At 40.6% G+C, this 18711-nt stretch overlaps 1 protein-coding gene and 1 non-coding gene across 8 annotated transcripts in view; one reads left to right on the top strand and one right to left on the bottom strand.

Annotated features, from left to right (window-relative positions):
• Positions 1 to 2769: 2769 nt before the first annotated feature.
• NFE2L3 (NFE2 like bZIP transcription factor 3) overlaps positions 2770 to 18711 on the bottom strand; it is a 29284-nt gene continuing 13342 nt past the window's right edge. Inside the window, exons 2-7 of one of the 7 annotated variants that reach the window (XM_045828822.1) lie at positions 11766 to 11933; positions 8246 to 8329; positions 7688 to 7771; positions 6774 to 6857; positions 6086 to 6169; positions 2770 to 5421 (exon numbers count right to left, since the gene is read on the bottom strand). In XM_045828822.1, coding sequence (XP_045684778.1) covers positions 4165 to 5421; positions 6086 to 6169; positions 6774 to 6857; positions 7688 to 7771; positions 8246 to 8329; positions 11766 to 11933 — 1761 coding nt within the window. In that variant the 3' untranslated portion in view covers positions 2770 to 4164. The remainder of the gene's footprint in view (positions 5422 to 6085; positions 6170 to 6773; positions 6858 to 7687; positions 7772 to 8245; positions 8330 to 11765; positions 11934 to 18711) is intronic. The other 6 variants (XM_045828826.1, XM_045828824.1, XM_045828823.1 and 3 more) reach the window with 6 other exon arrangements.
• Positions 16243 to 16427, top strand: LOC123812263. Its single transcript, XR_006784543.1, has one exon. It is a non-coding gene; the product is annotated as a small nucleolar RNA SNORA23 (small nucleolar RNA).

Below are 18711 nucleotides of genomic sequence, written 5' to 3' on the forward strand. Positions count from 1 at the left end.
GTTTTCTGGCTTTACCTTGTGTGTTAATCACTGGTGGCGTTTAAAATACTACGGATTTTAAGCAGCTAGAGTGGTCCAAATTTCAGTGGTTTTGCAAAACACAGACAAAAACTTGTCATTCCAGTTTCTCAAAGAAATGCAGATCACACAGTATCAGTACCTGCCTATAAAGGGTTGATGACATGAAATTGAGTAGCAATGACTTTCTTGGGCATTTACCTGAAATTTAAACAACATGAAACAGCAAGGTTAACCTTTCATTTGGTTTTGGTAATGAGGTATCAGGTAAGTCAAACCAGTGATGGCTAACAAAAAAGCTGTTTTAAAATAGTACATTCATCAAGGAAATTCAGAGAAGGCTTGTCCTCAAAAATATTTTTGGAGGTTTTAAGTGTCTAGATTGACAGTGAAGTTGGCATAGTGAAAGTACCCAACCTTTAACCAGCACAACCAGCAAATCAGGCATAAAGAGGTGGTTAAAATGGGAATTTATATGACTGAAGACTTAAGGTAACTTTAGGACGGCTATTCAACCTTTTTCATCTCATGGCGCGCACAATTCTGCAACACACCAAAAGGACAATTTTTTAAGTGGAACAGTAAATAGCTATCCTTTTTCCAAAGTGTCTTAAAAAATCCGGTTTCCTACTGTCCAAGAATTTTTGGTAGCATGAATTAATCATACAAAATCGTCTGTGGCATACTGAATAAGGTACAATTTTTAGTATGACATACTTTAAGATGGCATTCATACCAATGGCTGTTGTGATTGATTTGGCAATGAAGGAAATGTCTACCCCTGATGAAGCAGGTTTTGGGTGCATGTTTAAAAATTGTACACAGGTTATAAAAGATGATGCTACAGGGTGGTGACTAAAAAGGTTCATCTGCTTAAAATTTAGACCAATAAATTTGTGACCTTAGTATTTACAATCCAGACTTGGAAGCAGTTTGATTCTGGTGCAAGATTTCAGTTGGATTAACTAGACTGGGACTAATAAATTTGCATCCCAAATGGCCTGACAGTTGGCAAGGTTGGTTTTGGCTATTCTCATAGCTAAGAACAAGAAGTGTCAATGTTAGGAAGTCACTATTCTGGTGGTTGCAATGGGGTTTCCTGTATTACTAAGAGGCAATCCTGATTGGGGGTTGGCTCATGCAGGACTGAAAATTTTTGAAACTTGGACAAAAATAGGCTTTTCAATAACCCAGTTTGGTGTAGGAATGCAAATCAGGTCTTATAAAAGAATTGGTACCAGTACTAAATGTTTAGATGACTGAGTTAAATCAATTTAGGGGGGCTTTAAAAGAATGTGTTGACTCAGGAACAAGATTAAAAGTGGGTTATGTATGTACCTTCCCAGCAAAATTACTAGAATGCCCAAAATACATGCACATTCTCAGCCTGATTTTAAGTGGATCTTAATGGAACTGATGTGCCCGGGTGGCCGGCACACCCCAGTTAAATTTTAATGTACCAATAGTAATGCAAGTGATTTTTGCCAAGGGCTAGATGAACCAAAGGATTATCAAAAAGATTGTGGGGGGAGGGTAGGAGCTAACCCAGGTAAGTTGGTTGGTACTAAATATTTGAGATGAATTAAATGTATGAGCATCATCATGCTGGGATCTTGAGGCTTGGTTCTGCAAATTGGTCAGTATTGAACTGGATATATCCTTAATAGGGAACAAACCAAATATTCAGGTACTTGCTGAGCATACATTTCATTGTGCACATTTGAGGATGATTGGCAGGGCCTCGTGTTGACACCTAATAGGTGTTTTGAGCAAATGCGGTAAGACTAGTTTATGTTCAATTTAAAATGGAATTTAGGTTTGGGTCAGTCTGTAAATTCAGAAGTGGGAAAAGATGCTCACCAGGAAATGCACTTCAAGGAGACCGAAGACTGAATACAAACAATTGCACTTGTATGAGTATTATCCATCTTAAGGATCTAGCTCTCGTTCTGCCCCGTGGTTGGTTGAACTTCACACCAAATAACACATTTTGCAAACTTTGATGGAACTGTTAACTGCTTATGTTGAGATTGGTCTGGTAATAAGGAATGGGTCAGGTAAGTGAAGAGCTTTGGTTCAATAGTAAAGTGCATACAACTTCAATTAGACATCTGGCCTTTTGGAAACTAGTTCCTGAAGTCTGAAGGGTTCTTTTTTTGTCATGACACTACCTTCAATTTCAGGATAAACCTGCATGTTAAGACTACTGAGTTAGTGCAACAGTCTAATCAACTTGGTCAGTTCCTTAAATAGGGATTTTAGAATGAAATCTTAGCGCTGTCTGTGCTAAAACTGTAGTATCAAGGATGGTTGAGTAAACAGCTTCAATGTACCCTCTGACTTAGTGTGACTTGGGTGGTGTCCAGGAATTAGATTTCATTAATTGACCTCTGGTTACAAATTTTATAAATGCTGAGTCCTGGAGCTCCACTATGTGCTTTTTACCCCCTTCCAATTTGTCATCGGCCAGTATTTCATTGTGGTTTTGGTTGTTCCAGGGATTTGGGGGAGTCTGACAATTAGTATTTGAGTGATAAGACTACTAATAGTTTTAAAACCAAATACTGTATAGTTTTGTATTGTAGACTTGAAATTTCTGTGGCAAAGTGCCCTAATACCAAAGGTTAAGACATCCAGGGATTACACTCCAATCAACATCTAAAGTCATAATAGTATAAAATTGGTCAGAAGAGGGATGAAGCAACATTATTGTGGCAAAATCTAGGGCTTGAAAGAGATGTTTAGACCCAATTTAAAATGGAGAAAGTTTATTATAAAAATTCACTTATAAAATACTGCACTTTTGCAACCTAATACTTTGACTTGTGATTTCTACATCATTGGGGAAATGATTCTTATGGTAGAGATAGTTGACATCAAAACATTATTCATGTTAACTCATTTTGCTTCTCAATGCCATTATTTCTAAGTCCACTTTCTTTCTCCAGTATGGTTTCCCATTTCATACGGTTTCAGTATTTCCAGCTCATTGGTTGTAGAGGCTACACTCTTTTGACTCTTACTCTACTGTTGGTTTGTGTTCATGTGTGGCTTGTAATGTGTTCACATTAAGCTATGTTTTTGTGAAACGCCAATGTTATGGATGAAGCATTCCCTGCAGGCTGCTTTTACTTGCTCAGGAGTTCTGTTGTTACACAGGTAGCTCTGTTCTCTAAAACCTGTGACATTAGAGGTCTTCATTCTCAGCCAGTAAAGCCTAATGCACTTACCAAAAAAGATCCTCATCCAAGGATATGTATACTGATTAGGGAAGGGAGAGAAAGAAACCTCGATTGGAGGCAACCGGGGATTGAACCCAAAAGCCCTTTGGCGTACAGGATGATACTCCAACCAATTGAGCCCTCTGGCCAGAGCATAATGCAGAAGTTCCATTTTTTGTCTTTGACGTCATGGTTTAGAGCTTGGCAATTTATAGTTTATTTCATACAGTATTCTTTAAATCCAAATGTGATGTGGATTCCCTTTATCAGTTTAAGGAACTACACTGATGGTAATTTGGATGGAGTCTACTAACATGCTGCTGTACTTGCTAGGTATTTACCTCTGTTCCTGGATGTGAGTATTTTGGAGGAGAATATATCCAAGGCAAATTTGCTTAGAATTTCTGTACATATGGGAAACTTTTAAAAAATAAATTCAAGTATAAAACTTCCGGAGAAAAAGTTCAATTATTCACAACACTTAAAATAGCTTTTGAAAAGCTCACTATACTTCAGTGCTTACCAACTAAATGAGAATGTTAAGGCTACTTTGCATTTCAAGTCAAAAGTGTTTTTAAATAATTACATCCAGTGTTTGCTACTTTTGAAGTGACTGTCTTACTAAAAAAGGCTACCAAAGTGACTGGATAATCATGAAATTTTCACATCACCCTACTCTTTGTACATATTTATAAATTGTGCGTATGATGCAGGAGGACCTCATGGGAAGGTGGGGCTTTCCCAGATTTCCCACAAGTCTGATCTTGAAGTCCTAAACTTGTCCATATAAGCTTCAAAATAATAGTTAACTGATTCAAGCAGCAGTACTTAAAAGATACATTAATACTTGAGGTAAACCTTGAAGCAGTTTCAATGGTTTGTAATCCATGTATCATTACTTTATACATACTAATGGAATCCATTTTTAATTTCTTCTCTCACTTTTTCTCTTTTCCTTTTGAGTTTCCTTTTTGTGGCGTGAGGTCACCAGTTCTTTGGGTATAATCCAAACACTTCCGTCATGGCTGAATTGAAGAGCATATTCATTTGGATTGACCGGCCTACCTTCATCATCTCTTAGCCTACTAAAAATATCACGATAAAGGTCATGCAGCTTCTGTTTCATTATGTTAATAGCTCTTTTACACTGTGCGCGCTCGCTCTTGAGGGTTTCCTTTTTTGCTTTTAAGTTACATACATCATCTTCTAGATTCAGAATTATGTCCAGTTTGCGCTTACGGCAGTTCTGAGCAGCAACTTTATTTTTTCCCCTTCGTCTAATATCACGGATGAGCGACACTTGTAAATCTGTCAGGTAGTGTCTGCTTAGCATGCTGTTGAAAGAATCAACAGGCATGTGAACAATTTCATCTATAGAAAAAGGGATGTGCAGAGCTTCAGCACGGCGTTCATCACGGCTTAAATGTCTGTCCGTGTCATCGAGGTATCTACTCCTTATTTTGTGTGACTTCCCAGTCCATGAAAAAGATTCAGAAGTGGATTCTGGTGCACTTGGCTGTAAGTGGTAAGTGTGGTCATGGAGTACATGTTGAAATGCAAGGTCCCGGTGAAAACCAGAATCACTCCTAAGATCCACATGGCAAATCTTACTGGGCTCCGGGTAGTAGCCTCCTACAGCCCCTTCTAAAGCACAGTGGGAAGGAGATTCCAGGTCACTACTAGAACCTATAGCACCTTCACACACAGAGGAATTAGACTTGATGACAGAGGTACTATTGTGGCTTGAATTTAAGGAAAGCCCAGAATCAGAATCTGGTTGTTCAAAAAGGTGAGAAACTTCCAGTGGATCAAAACTTTCTGTAGCCAAAGACACTGAATCTATCTCATCAAACATGTTTATATTAAGGTCATATAGGTCTTGGCTTGTTAGATTCCTTATCTGATGGTCAACAGGTGGAAGAAATCCTGTCAAATTAGCTCTAGGAAGGGTCTGCTCAGGGTTGATGGTATGAGAATTCAACTGCAGAAATGGTTCTCGTGGCTGTGAAGTCCTTTCTACCGGATCTCTTCTAAATGTATTATTAGGACACAGCAACATGGCCTCATGGAGATTTACATCATGACTTATAGCCTGGCTAATATTTACATGATAGTATGCTGAAGAATTCATGCCATCATCGATGCCTCCTGGAAGAGGAGGACTATCTCCCAGTGAGATGCCCTGAAAAATGGAAAAAAAGTACTCTAATACACATAACCCAACTTCAACAGCAGTTCTAGTACTTTACAGTACTTTCCTCATTTTTGTCAGTTCCTCTATATACGCTATTGGCTATGAATAGCTTTCCCCAGTTAATACAGGCGACTCATGGCAACTTTAAAAACTTAATTAGGTTAGTAAAAAGCTGGTTGTGTTATTAAATCATTCTCATGTTCTATCCAACTCTCATTCTAGCTGTTAACAATCCAAATCCGCAGTGTGGAGCATCATGGAAAAGAACAGCTATAGTGTAGTAGTAATGGCTGAGGAGAAGACGTTCTTTTTTTTTTTAAGTAAATCAGACCAATAAAGTATAATGAAAACACACATTCTACCAGAACAAATAAGAGATATGCCTCAGTTTGTCAAATGTTTACTGCCATTTTGATCCAGTATGAATTATATAAATTTGCTTAGACCTTTGTGATTATTACTTGGGGGAATAGTGCACATTCTCCAAAGTTGAAGTGTTTCTATTAAAAGTAATCTTAACTCTATGTGCTTAAAGAATAATGCGTTGGATATTATATTTAAACAACTATGTCCTCCAGGTGTAAGAGCTGTATTTATTCAGAGGTAAGTGCAGATATTTTCCTGCAAGGATAAAAGCCAAGGTTCCAGTTACCTCCAGTGAATTTTCAGACTGTGAGGAAAGCAACTGAAGTAAGTCTTCCAGAGAGAAAGACGTGTCAGTTCCATTTAGAGGTCTCTGTAGAAAAAGACAAAAGTTGCACCATTCATTAAATTATAGGGCAGTTGTGTAAGTACCATGTGCTAACCAGTTGTGCCACTGGAGCTCCATGTTATTGGATCATTCTAACGTTATAATCTTACTTATTTTACTACTTAGTAAGATGCAACTCTCAGCCTTGCTGCTTGCAGTCTAAATCCACACTGTGGAAGATCGTGGGTAGTAACAGCTATGGTGAAGTATATAGTGTTGGTGAGCGTAGGGTTTGCCTCTTTTTAAAGTAAACCAGACCAATAAAGTATAATGAAGATATAAACACTACCAGAAAAAGAAAACTGCCTCAGTTTGTCAAATGATTACTGCCATTTTGATCCAGTATGAATTACATAAATTGGCTTAGACCTTTGTGATTATTACTTGGAGGAATAATGGCGAATTTTCTAAAGTTGAAGTATTTCTATTAAACATAATCCTAAGTCAGTGTGCCTAAAGAAGGATGTGTTGGGTATTTATTATTACATAAGTATTTAAATAAGTATGTCCTCCAGGTGTAAAAGTTATTTATTCATGGAGATGAGTGCAGGTATTTTCCTGCAAGGATAAAAGCCAAGGTTCCAGTTACCTCCAGTGAATTTTCAGGCTGTGAGGAAAGCAACTGAAGTAAGTCTTCCAGAGAGAAAGACGTGTCAGTCCCATTTAGATGTCTCTGTGGGAAAACACAAAAGGTGTGCCATTCATTAAATTAAAGGGCAGTTGTGTAAGTACCATGTGCTAACTGACTGCACCACTGGAGCTCCATGTTACTGGGTCATTCTATTGTTATAATCTAACATTTCACCACATTTTTAAAAAGATTTTATTTATTTTTAGAGAGAGGGGAGTTTAGGGAGAAACAGAGGGAAAGAAACATCAATGTGTGGTTGCCTCTCTCATGCCCCTTACTGGGGACCTGGCCTGCAACCCACACATGTGCCCTGACTGGGAACTGAACCTGTGACCCTTTGGTTGGCAAGCCGGCACTCAATCAATCCACTGAGCCACACCAGTTGGGGCTTATTTTACTACTTTGTAAGATGCAACTCTCATCCTTGCTGCTTGCAGTCTAAATTCACATTGTGGAAGATCGATCAAGGGTAATAACAGCTATAGTGAAGCATACAGTGTTGGTTGAGCATAGGGTTTGCCTCTTTTTAAAGTAAATCAGACCAATAAAGTATAATGAAAACACAAATGCTACCAGAAAAATAAAGGTGCCTCAGTTTGTCAAATGTTTACTGCCATTTTGATTCAGTATGAATTATATAAATTGGCTTAGACCTTTGTGATTATTACTTAAAGGAATAGTACACATATTTGGCTAATTCTCCAAAGTTGAAGTGTTTCTATTAAAAGTAATCCTAACTCTCTGTGCTTAAAGAATACTATGTTGGATATTATATTTGAACAACAATGTTCTCCAGGCATAAGATCTGTATTCATTCACAGAGGTGAGTGCAGATATTTTATTGCAAGGATAAAAGCCAAAGTCCCAGTTACCTCCAGTGAATTTTCAGGCTGTGAGGAAAGCAACTGAAGTAAGTCTTCCAGAGAGAAAGACGTGTCAGTCCCATATAGATATCTCTGTAGAAAAACACAAAATGTGCACCATTCATTAAATTAAAGGGCAGTTGTGTAAGTACCATGTGCTAACCAGTTGGGCCACTGGAGCTCCATGTTATTGGATCATTCTAACGTTATAATCTTATTTTACTACTTTTTAAGACACAACTCTCATCTTTGCTATTAACAGTCTAAATCCACACTGCGGAAGATCGTGGATAATAACAACTATAGCGGCCCTGGCTGGTGTGGCTCGGTGGATTGTGTGCCGGTCTGCGAACCAAAGGGTCGCAGGTTTGATTCCCAGTTGGTACACATGCCTCGGTTGTGGGCCAGGTCCCCAATAGGGGGTGTGAGAGGCAACCACACATTTCTGTTTCTCTCCCTCTCTTAAAAAAGGAAAAAGAAAAAAAAAAAAACCAGTGAGAGTGAAGTACAGTGTTAGTTGATAGGTAGTAAGCTTTGCCTATTTTTTTAAGTAATCAAACCAGTTACCTCCAGTGAATTTTCAGACTGTGAGGAAAGCAACTGAAGTAAGTCTTCCAGAGAGAAAGACGTGTCAGTTCCATTTAGATGTCTCTGTAGGAAAACACAAAAGGTGCACCATTCATTAAAACACCGAGTGGCTGCCTGGAGCTTTAGGTTTTATCTTGAATGGACAACCAGGTCTTACCTCCATGTTGGATTTTTATCTCTATCTTGGGGTTTTAGGTACTCTTTTAGGTACTCAGTATTCTCATATCCTTCCTTAGTGAAAACCTTCAACTTGAAACTCCTCCCCGCTCCTGCCCTATTCTTCATATACTTTTTGGCTAGAATTGATAGTTTCATCTTATTTTGCTCCTCCACAACTGACCCTCCAAATTTGCTACAAAAATATCTAACTTTACATCAAATATGTATTTAGATGTACTAAAATGTTTCACTAACTTTTTTACTCACCATTGTATCACCTGCCTTCAAGGTTTAGTTCTTTTCTTGCTGAAATACTCCTTTAATAGCTCTTTTTAGATAGGCTGCAAGTAGTAAACTCTTAGTTCTTATAACCTGGAATTATTTTGCTTGCATGTTTACATGGTAATTTATTTGGCAAGGTTATTAGGTTTAATGTTTTCCCTCAGTACTTTGTCCTAAGGCACTTATTACTATTGATTTCTTTACAATCTGTCATTTCATAGCCTATCTTTTTTTTTTCCACCGGTAATTTTAAAGACTTTTTTTGTTCTTTGCTGTCTAGCCATTTCACTTTGGTATGTTTGGGACTTTGTATTTAGTCTGCTTGGGACTCTGTATTCCTTTCATCTGAGTCATAACATCATTTTAGTTTCGGAAATATTTAGCCATAAACTTCAAAAATTACTTCTCCTACATGCTTTCTGATCTCTCCTGGGACTGTTAGAGAGTTCATCTTCATTGACAGCTATTTCTGTAGGGATCCCACCTATCAAGGGTCACCAACTAACTATAAGGCAGTTTTGTGGTTTTCCTCTGCGAGGACCAGTGTTCTTTTTTAAAGATTTTTATTTACTTTTTAGAGAAGGAAAGGGAAGGAGAAAGAAAGGGGAAGAAACACTGATTCATTGCCTCTCATGTGCCCCCAATGGGAACCTGGCCCACAACCCAGGTTTGTGCTCTGACCAGGAATTAAACCTGTGACCTTCCGGTTCTCAGACAGGCACTCAATCCACTGAACCACACCAGTCAGGGCTGCAAGGACCAGTTTTTATATCATTTTCAAAACTGCCTTCTTGGCTCAGGATTTCTGATAGCAATGGTAGTGTAGACCATACGCTGTATCTGGCTTTGGGTTCCTTCAATAGAATGATGTAGAGTGTACATCATTCTATTTGAATTCATTAAGCAGCACAGTTCTGTCTACCACACTGAAGTATACAGAACAATTTTTGAGACACTTGTTTTCGTAGAAATTGGTTAATCCATTTTGAAATCTAACTGCTTTATTCTTCCTGCTCAGCTGGGTACACATCTCGCACAGAAATGGATGATCCGGCCATTCTTACAATTAATCCAAAAGACATACTCTATGCTTCCAGTTAGATTTCATTTGCCAGGAAGTGGTCAGTCTTCTTTTTTAAGTCAGACTCTTCTAAATCTTACCATAAAACACAAACACAGTTCTCTTTTGGGTCAAGAATTCATTTCATTTGAACAGAGATTAGTAGGAGTATTTAAAGAATACGATGCACACACATTTAACTCTGTAAGACCTAGCTTTTAAAAGCGAAACATTAATATAAACTCAACTTGTCTTCAGTGAGAAGAAATTCTCTTCAGACCAGTTAATTTACATACAGTGTATTTAGTTTTCATTAATAGCCGGCAGTCTAAATCTGCAGTGGGCCTGCAGGGGGGCTAGAAGAAGGCACTGTTAAGTACCAAATGTCGTCTGCCCTGGTTATCACCCAGGATTATCACCCGAATGAGTGGAAATAAGTAAGACTTCAACAAGCTGTAAGAGCACCACATCTCAGTAGAAGAGTATATGGATGCTAACCTAACAAGACGCACAGACCCGGAACTTGGAGGTGCACATGAGCAGCCAAGCCCAAGTCCAAGGAATGAGGCACAAATGCCTTGCTTGAAGTGATAAATGTGTTGCTGAGAAGTTTTGTCAAAATTGGTATTTGTCCTCATTTAAATTGTATTTTAGATTTTCTGAGGAAGCGCCCCTCGTCTATCTCTTCATTATTGGCATTTAAATGAGAGCCTACTATGGATCTAGCAGTGAGTTAATTCAGGTAATTCTGAGCAGTAGAAAACACACAGTTCCTGCTTTTCTGGGAAGCTCAGAGAGGGAGTAAAAAGGCAAAGGCATACCCAGGAGAAAACGGAACCAACAGCACAAATCTGTGAAACAGTGAAGTGATAAGACTGTGATAAAACATCTCCCTCCAAAAAGGATGACTGCAAGGCTCTCAGGAAAGTGGGCTGAAGTGCCTCTTTCCAAATACTTTTTCTTTTAATTTGATTATCCAGAAGTCATGAGGACTAGCCTGGATATTTCACTCCAGGTACAGGGAAAGGACTTGGTCTCCTCAATTGGCAAGAACAGGCTGGAGGGCTGGGAATGGAGAATGGGCAAAGAGAGCAAGGCTGTTTTCTGATTTAATGTTACACAGCCAAGGAGACGGCAACGGGTTGTCTGAACAGGCCCAAGGCACGGTACCCTCTGTCCTCCGAGGGTGTTCAAGGCACAGCCCCAAGCTCTACCCAGGGCAATCATGGCTGAGAAAACCAGCAGGACAAGACCCTCAAGGGTGCACCTTTCAGGTGAAGTGGTAAGTGGTTTAAAGTCTGTGGAACCTCCACGCCCATCTCTGGGGCCTTAGTCAGGCTTGTTTGCTGGGACCTCAGCAGAGCTGAGCAGAAATCAGAGTATGGCCCAAATGAAACGGGGAAGCACAGGCAGCAGGAAGACTCCATCCTGTCAGCCTGGCTCCTAGAATTATCCTTCTATACTACTTCTCACCACCGAAGAGGGTGGTTAGACACAGGGGAGTCAAGGAGGCTGTCCCCATTGGGCCTGACCTTAGTCTAGGCCAGAGGCACAAAATGGTGCCCATGGAGCACGGCCCAGTGGAGACTGAGGATTTGAGCCCAAGTCCCAGCTGGTACTGAGGGTGATTTGTGTGCTCGTGTCTGGGCGAGGATTCCTGGATGCAGGATGCCAGCCATCTCTTTATCTCTGGCCATGGCAAATGCAACTAACACAGCCTGCTAGCAAGTTCCGGGAGGGGGGTGTAGGTGTGTACACACACTCGCACACTTTCTTCAGTTTAACCAGAGATACCTAATTCTATGGGCTGATTCCTTTGTAAGCCAAACAACCACTCCCACAATAAAACAAAAGCATGTATTTTTCATACATCAGATTTGCTTATAGTAGGTTACACTTACATACAAAATTCATTCATTCTCAACACAAATTGACAAAGCCTTACAAAATCTACCTTAATGCCAAAATGGTAAGTCTGGGAGATTGTGACACGCTTACCTCCTCTCTAGACTCAGTGGTCTTTTCTGCCTCCCACTCAGGCTTATCTGCTATTTTACTTTCATCTTCATTCTTCTGATGTGATTTTTCCTTCTGGGCTGAAGATACTCTTTGCTCATTTTCCTCCTGCTGGGAACTGTGACCCATAGCTCTTAATACCTCATTGTCCTATAAAAGTACCCAAAAATGTGCTAAGTAGAAATGTATATTTCATCCAATAAGTCAAACAATCTTTAAAACTACATTGTACTTACTGCTCAGGGGTCATGAAAACACCCAAGTCGAAAGCTGAGACTGCCATTTCATTGTTAAAAGAAATGTTCTGAAACAAAGCTCAGTTTGGAGTCTTGTCCTTTTTAGGAACTCACTGAGATAGGCTGCTCTAATCTGTAGAATTTACACTATATGTAATTATAAAGCCCCTGGACTTGTAAATTTTATTAGATTTGGAAGGCACTGTTGCCTGCAGTTTTCATTTAGTTTTCTGTTAAAAATAGATCAAACAGCCAATTTAGAAGCAAGCACTAATCAAACGCACATAGAAAAATCTGGAAAGTATTACAAAGTGTTCATTGCGGCTGTCTGAAAGCTGGGAGCAGCTGGGGGCAGGGTGCTTAAAAAGAGTTGACTTCACGTTATACATTTCTGTGCTGTTTGAATATTTTGCACAAACATGGACTTCTTTTATACACAAGAAAAGGGTAAATATGTTTTTTATTCCAAGAAAATAAGGTTAACAACACAGCTCAAACTAACATCTCCATAGATATTTAAAACTATGCTTATTTACCCAGATGAGTCCTTCCACCTTTTAATTTACTTGAAGAGCCTTAAATAATTGAAAGGCTAGAGAATTTGTTTATCTAAGCATTCAAATAGTTACCATTCAACAGATACTATGTATACTGACACTTTGAACTGTGCTATTAAAATCTTTGTATAATTCCACCCCCTCCCAAACGCCCTTTAACTTAACCAAGGCTTCTCAAAACCTTTCAAAGGATCTGTTTTTAATTGCTCTCTTCCAGCGACATGGCACACTGGACTAACTCAAAGGACAGCACCACCCCCACCCCCTGGAAACCTCAGAAATGTTCATCTGATCAAACAAACACGTGAAGGTCAAGGAAATGAAAACCCAGAGATGCCAGAAGCAAGGAGAAATCAAAGCAGAGCAGGAAAAGGAAGCTGATATGCTGGGGGCCCACTTGCTTCTTCCTCGCCTCTCTCTCTGTTTACTGTACCTAACTCCATGACACACTCAATCTCGATGGGCCAGTCCATGCGAGCACCAGATTGCAAGGAGCTCCCGTGCTCAAGAACATTGCTCCCTTTCCTTTATCCTCCTTTCTGCACCAACAATTGTTTCCCATCATCAGCCTATTAACATAGGCTAACACCACCCCTCTTTAAAATCCTCCCTGGGCCTGCCATTTTTCTTTAGAGCCTATCCCATTGCTTGCAAAATCATCCAATCATCTGGACTGAGTGCATTCTCCCTGGAATCTATTACAGCGAGGACTGTGGTGTGGCTCTGCCGCCAAGCTCATCAGGGTCTCTACTGGTTGGCCAGTTCTTCATCCTCACCTTTCTTGACCCTTCAACAACATTAACTTAGTTACTGCCTCTCCTGGAAACTACAGGTAGCTCACCTGGCATCCAAGCACTTGCTGTCTTCATTCTCCTAACTCACCAACTACTTCTCCTTAGTTGACCTTTCATCTTTACTATCTCTAAACAAAGCTCAGCCTCCGGCACGCCAAGCACTCTCCCACCTCCAGCTGGTTAAGGGCTCTCTCCCTGATTGCTTCTCTCTCCTCCCTCCTATGGCTTCCTTTAGGTCCCTATTCAAATATTACCATCTCACTTTTCTTTTAAAGCAACGCTCAAAACCTCTTCTCCCATCAGTATTGATCTCCCTTATCTTTCTTAATTTCTACCCACAGCATTTAGCACCAGCTGATATATTACCACATTTGCTTCTCTGATGTCTATCTGTCCCACTAGAATGCGAGCCTTGAGGGCAGGGACTCTGCCTGGTTCCAGCTGTATGACACATACTAGACCCTTAATAGGTATTTGCTGAACAGATAAACTAGAGACAACTTCGTAAGACTTTGGTAGGGATCTGACTTCCAGTGGGTGAGATGCTCCAGTCCTGCTCTTTCCTGCAACTATGATGCTGAATCCTGTCTAAATTCGGGGAAGGAGGGAAAAGGTCCTTACTCTTTGTACCTCTCTCTTTTGCCAAGGCAAAGTTTCTATTGTTAGGCCTGAAGATAATCAAATTCAAATTTCTGGATTCCTGAGGCTGTTAACACTGTTTATGAGATTTGCTGTTGGTGGGTGTAGGAGCTTCTAATCCCTAAATGATGCAACCTATTTTAGATCCATGAACCAAGATACCCTTAGTTATTTGTAATATTTGAGTTAATGCAACACCTGTGGACCCACCCATGAACTTGCAAACAAACATGAGACGATGTCCTCTATAATGTTATATTAATAAACAATAACAGAGGTAAGTAAGGACTAGATCAAGCCCATAAGGAAAGAGATCAAGTATACTTTAGTCTGGGAAGACTTTGTGAGAAAATTTTTTAGAGTCTTTGAGAGTTTGGTAACAAAAGTATGTAAGATGGCTTCACTAAAACCTTGGGAAGAATAGAGTTGAATTTCTCCATGTGACTGCACTCTCCATGCAAAAGTCAATTAGGTTAAAAAGCCTATCACCTATCAATGGATCATGACCCATTAAATGTGTGGAAAACAATCAGTGACTCCATTAGAATGTAAACAAGCAAGTAAAAAAAGGAAATCTCTTCTTACAGTAGAACGTAACTGGTAAATATAGAAGAATGATGGAGTTGGAAAATCCTCCATGGATGCCAAAACCAGGGAGTAAAAGTATGATGAGAAACAAGGTATTTAGTCTCAAAGCATCACTCCACAGACTATTTTTTAATTACCAAGAGAAAAATAGCACTGCATGAGAAACCAGGAAAATGCCACCTACACCAACAGGTCAAATCTGTCACCACACTGTGGAGACAAACCCACGTCGTGTGCGCAAGACACAGTGCCGCTCCTGCCCTACATTGATAATCTCCATGTAATCACGAGGAAACATCAGACAAATAAAAATCGGGTCTGTTTTACAAAGTAACTGATCAATGCTCTTCCAAAATCTAAAGGTCAAGAAATCTCAAGCCTGAGGAAATTCTAGATTAAACGTGAAGAGGAGGTGGTTTGGTAACTAACTTCCATGGGTGGCCCTGGGGTAGGGCTGATCCAGGAGAAGAGTAGTTATAAAAGACATTACTGGGATGACAGATAAAATCTGAACACCACAGATTAGTCTTAGATTCTTGGCGAATTTCCTGATTTTGATATTGGTTATGTTGGCGGCAAGACATGGTACCAGGTGCTAGAGCAGTGGAGTCAGACCGGACTTCAGTTCAGCAACCTGAGCACTTGAGTTCTGGCTGAGAAAGAATTCAGAGCCAAGCCTCAAGCTGTAAGAGAAAGTTTATTTAGAAAGTGACAGACGTAGAAGTGAGCTGTAGAAGGAACGGGCTCAGGAAACAAGTTCCAGAGGCAAAAGAAGGGCCCTTGGAGCTTGGGAAAGAAAAGGGTAAAGGTAACTCCCCTGTGGCAGCGGGGGTGGGGGGCCAGCATGCGACTAAGGGGGGAGGGAAAAGGCCAGGGGTGCTCCAGGGAGGGAGAGGCCACTGAGTCCTCTATCTTGAGGGTGTTTATCTGGAGGTCTCAGGGGAGGATCTCAATAGACTATTCATTAGCTTTCCTCCAGGTGTGTCCTTTCAGGGTAGCGGTCTCTACTGATTACACAAGGGCAGAGGGTCATTAGTCACTGCAGCTGGTCCTGATGTCGGCCATGGTGTCACTTATCTGGTTTTGCTGCTTTTCCGGCCTGGAGCTGAAGCACAACTGAGGCCTGGATGTATTTGAGGTGAGTTAGAACCTCATTGTCCTGGGGACTTAATGCTTAAGGGCTATCATCTGGCGTCCTTGTTTAGAGAGGTCTAACCCACATGATCAGAGCTATGCAGAGCAAAGGAACAGTTTCCCTGGGGGCAAGGTCCTTGTTTTCCCAGTTTTGCCTGATGCTAGGCGCCTGGGACTTAACGCCCTGGTGACCCTTCTGTACATGGCTTATTGTCCTTGCTCTGCTTCCATCTGTCTAACTGCCCACCACAGTTACAGAGAACTCGTTGTTCTTAGAAAATACACACTGAAGTACTTCGGTATCAAGGGGCACAGTGGCTTCAATTCACTCCTAAATGTTTCAGAACAAAAAGAAGTATATACTGTATGTATAAACAGAGAAAAATATAATTAGAAAACTAGGTAAATCAAATGGGGCACAGTGTTAACAACAGGTACATTTGAGTAAAGGACATATACTATTCTTGCAATTTTTTTAAAAAAGTAAAACATTAACCTAAAAATTCCTACACAGCTAATGTGTGCATAATAGTCATCCATCTATGTCTGATAGCGGTGCCTCTGTGTTGCATTCAGATCTTGCTATCCACGCAAACATCATGCAGCCAAAGAATAAGTTGGGATCATAGTACCACTCTAGTGTCATCTCACTGGACATAATTTACTACTGGCCAGCTCCCAAATTCCCACACAGACAAAAAAAAATCCTACACAGCAAAATTACTTTGGCCAAGGTCAACAGCAAAGGGTTCCTCCATAACTATTCTTCCATTAATTTGTATTTCCCCCTCAAATACTCACATCAACTGCTTTAATGATTATTTTCACCTCTTCCTTTTCAGCATTTACATTTCATATTTCATTTTCTTGTCTAATTGCTTTGGTTATGCTTCTAGAATAATGTTCAATAATAATGGTATAAATGACATAATGATGTAAAGGAAAACACAGTGTCTACTCTCAATACTCTACTACAGCACCACCCACTTCTGGCACCAAATGTGTGGGTTCTCCACACACCAAGAAATTCTGTGATACCATCAGGGTTGTCCAAAGGGAGCATAATTTGCCACCTCAAAATCTGTCTCTTTGATGCAAGATTATTTTAATCTTGTTATTTTTAAGAAACAGCAGGCTTTAGCCCTGGCCAGGTAGTTCAGTTGGTTAAAGCGTTATCCCAATACGCCAAGGTTGTGGGTTCAATTCCAGGTCAGGGCATGTACAAGAATCAACCAATTAATGCATAAATAAGCATAACAGCTAATCAATCTCTCTCAAAAATAAACAAACAGCAGATGTAAGAGAAGCCACGAAAACCAAGCAGAAGTTACCCTTTGTAAAAGACATTTATCTGTATAAGTGAAATCTCCATTTGTAAGGGCATCTCCCTCGCTGTACCAGAAAGAAGGGGGTGATTCAACCATGAAATTCAATAAATCAATAAAATAGGAGGGCAATGACAAATCTGTATAACAACCTTAACCTTGTTCAGTGTTCTTTTCCTGGAAGGTTCCCAAAACTGACTCTCCCCTCTCCAGTATCTTCTTTTGTCTTCTGTTGAGTATGGTGCTTAAGGCGATGGCTTAGGCCATTTCCAAGGGAGTTGTATCCTCAGTTTTTCTGGGTCTGGCCCATGCACACAGGAGGTATATAATTTATTAAACTTTCGTTGACCTGCTATTAATCTGCCTTATATCAATTTATCAGACCAGCCAAAGAAACGTAGAAGGGAAGAAAGAAAAAAATCTTCCTTCCCAACAGTGTCTGTAACTTAGCTCGATTCTGACATTATCTACCTGGATATGGTATCAGATCCCAGAGGTTCAGGGCTCAGTCTCACAAGACTGCCCTGCCCCTCCTTCGGATGCCAAATGCCAAATCCAGATTGTTACTTGTGCTTTCAACCAATTGGCTAAACAAACCAGAGGTGCCCATAACCATCTCCTTGGGTTCCAGTCATTTGCTAGGGCAGCTCACAGATCTAAGGAAAACATTTTACTTTCTAGATTACTGTTTTATTATGAAAGGATGGATGCAACTCAGGAACAACCAGGTGCACAGAGCAAGGTAGGTGGGAAGGGGCAAGAAGCTTCCATGCTCTCTGGCTGTGCCTCCACCAACCTAGGAGCGCCGAACCCCATCCTTTTCAATGGGTAATCATGCCTATCATCACACAGGAATGATTAAATCACTGGCCTTGGGCCCTGGTGAACAAACCGAGGCGGGGGGGGGGGGGGGGTCACCCCTTCCATCCCCTGTCAGGACACATGCCTGGGTTGTGGGCCGGTCCCCAACTGGGGGCATGTGAGAGGCAGCTGATGGATGTTTCTCTTGCACAACATCAGTGTTTCTTGCCCTCTCTTTCCCTCTCTCTAAAAATAAATACATAAGATCTTTAAAAAAATCACTGGCCTCAGTGATTGAACTCAATCTCTAGTTGCTGTCTCAGCTCACCTAGAGGTCTGGGGCTGAAGTTCCAAAGTTCCAATCACGTGGCTGCTTCCCTGACCAGCTGCCGCCCTCAGGGGCTTTCCAAAAGTCACCTGATGAACTCAAATCAGGTGTGGTTAAAAGAGGCCCGATAAAAATAACGAGACACACCTTTTCCCTTTTGGTCCTGGAGCTATTTCAGAACTATGAACAAAAGACTAATTATTATAAGAAAAGATGCTCCCATTCCTTTTACTGCTTCACCAGTAAGGATGACGTGTGGACTTTTATTTGAGATTCAACAGGCAATCATTTTTTAGTCTCTTGTTCCATTAATCCAAGTGCCACACACCACACTAAATGTTGGGGATGTAACCGTGGAAAAGTACACACAGACGGTCTTTTCAGAGCTTACATTCCAAAGGGAGAGGGAGCCAGACATACCGGCAAGCTAAGGGAATAAGTGAATTCCATGGCAAGTGGAAGAAAAAAGGGGGGATCCACTTTAGAAAGAGTGGTCGGTCAGGACAGGCCTCCCCCTTAGGGGAGG

The sequence above is a fragment of the Phyllostomus hastatus genome, unplaced genomic scaffold (genome assembly GCF_019186645.2).
Source record: "Phyllostomus hastatus isolate PE091 unplaced genomic scaffold, TTU_PhHast_1.1 phas_scaffold_78, whole genome shotgun sequence".
Classification (NCBI taxonomy): domain Eukaryota; kingdom Metazoa; phylum Chordata; class Mammalia; order Chiroptera; family Phyllostomidae; genus Phyllostomus; species Phyllostomus hastatus.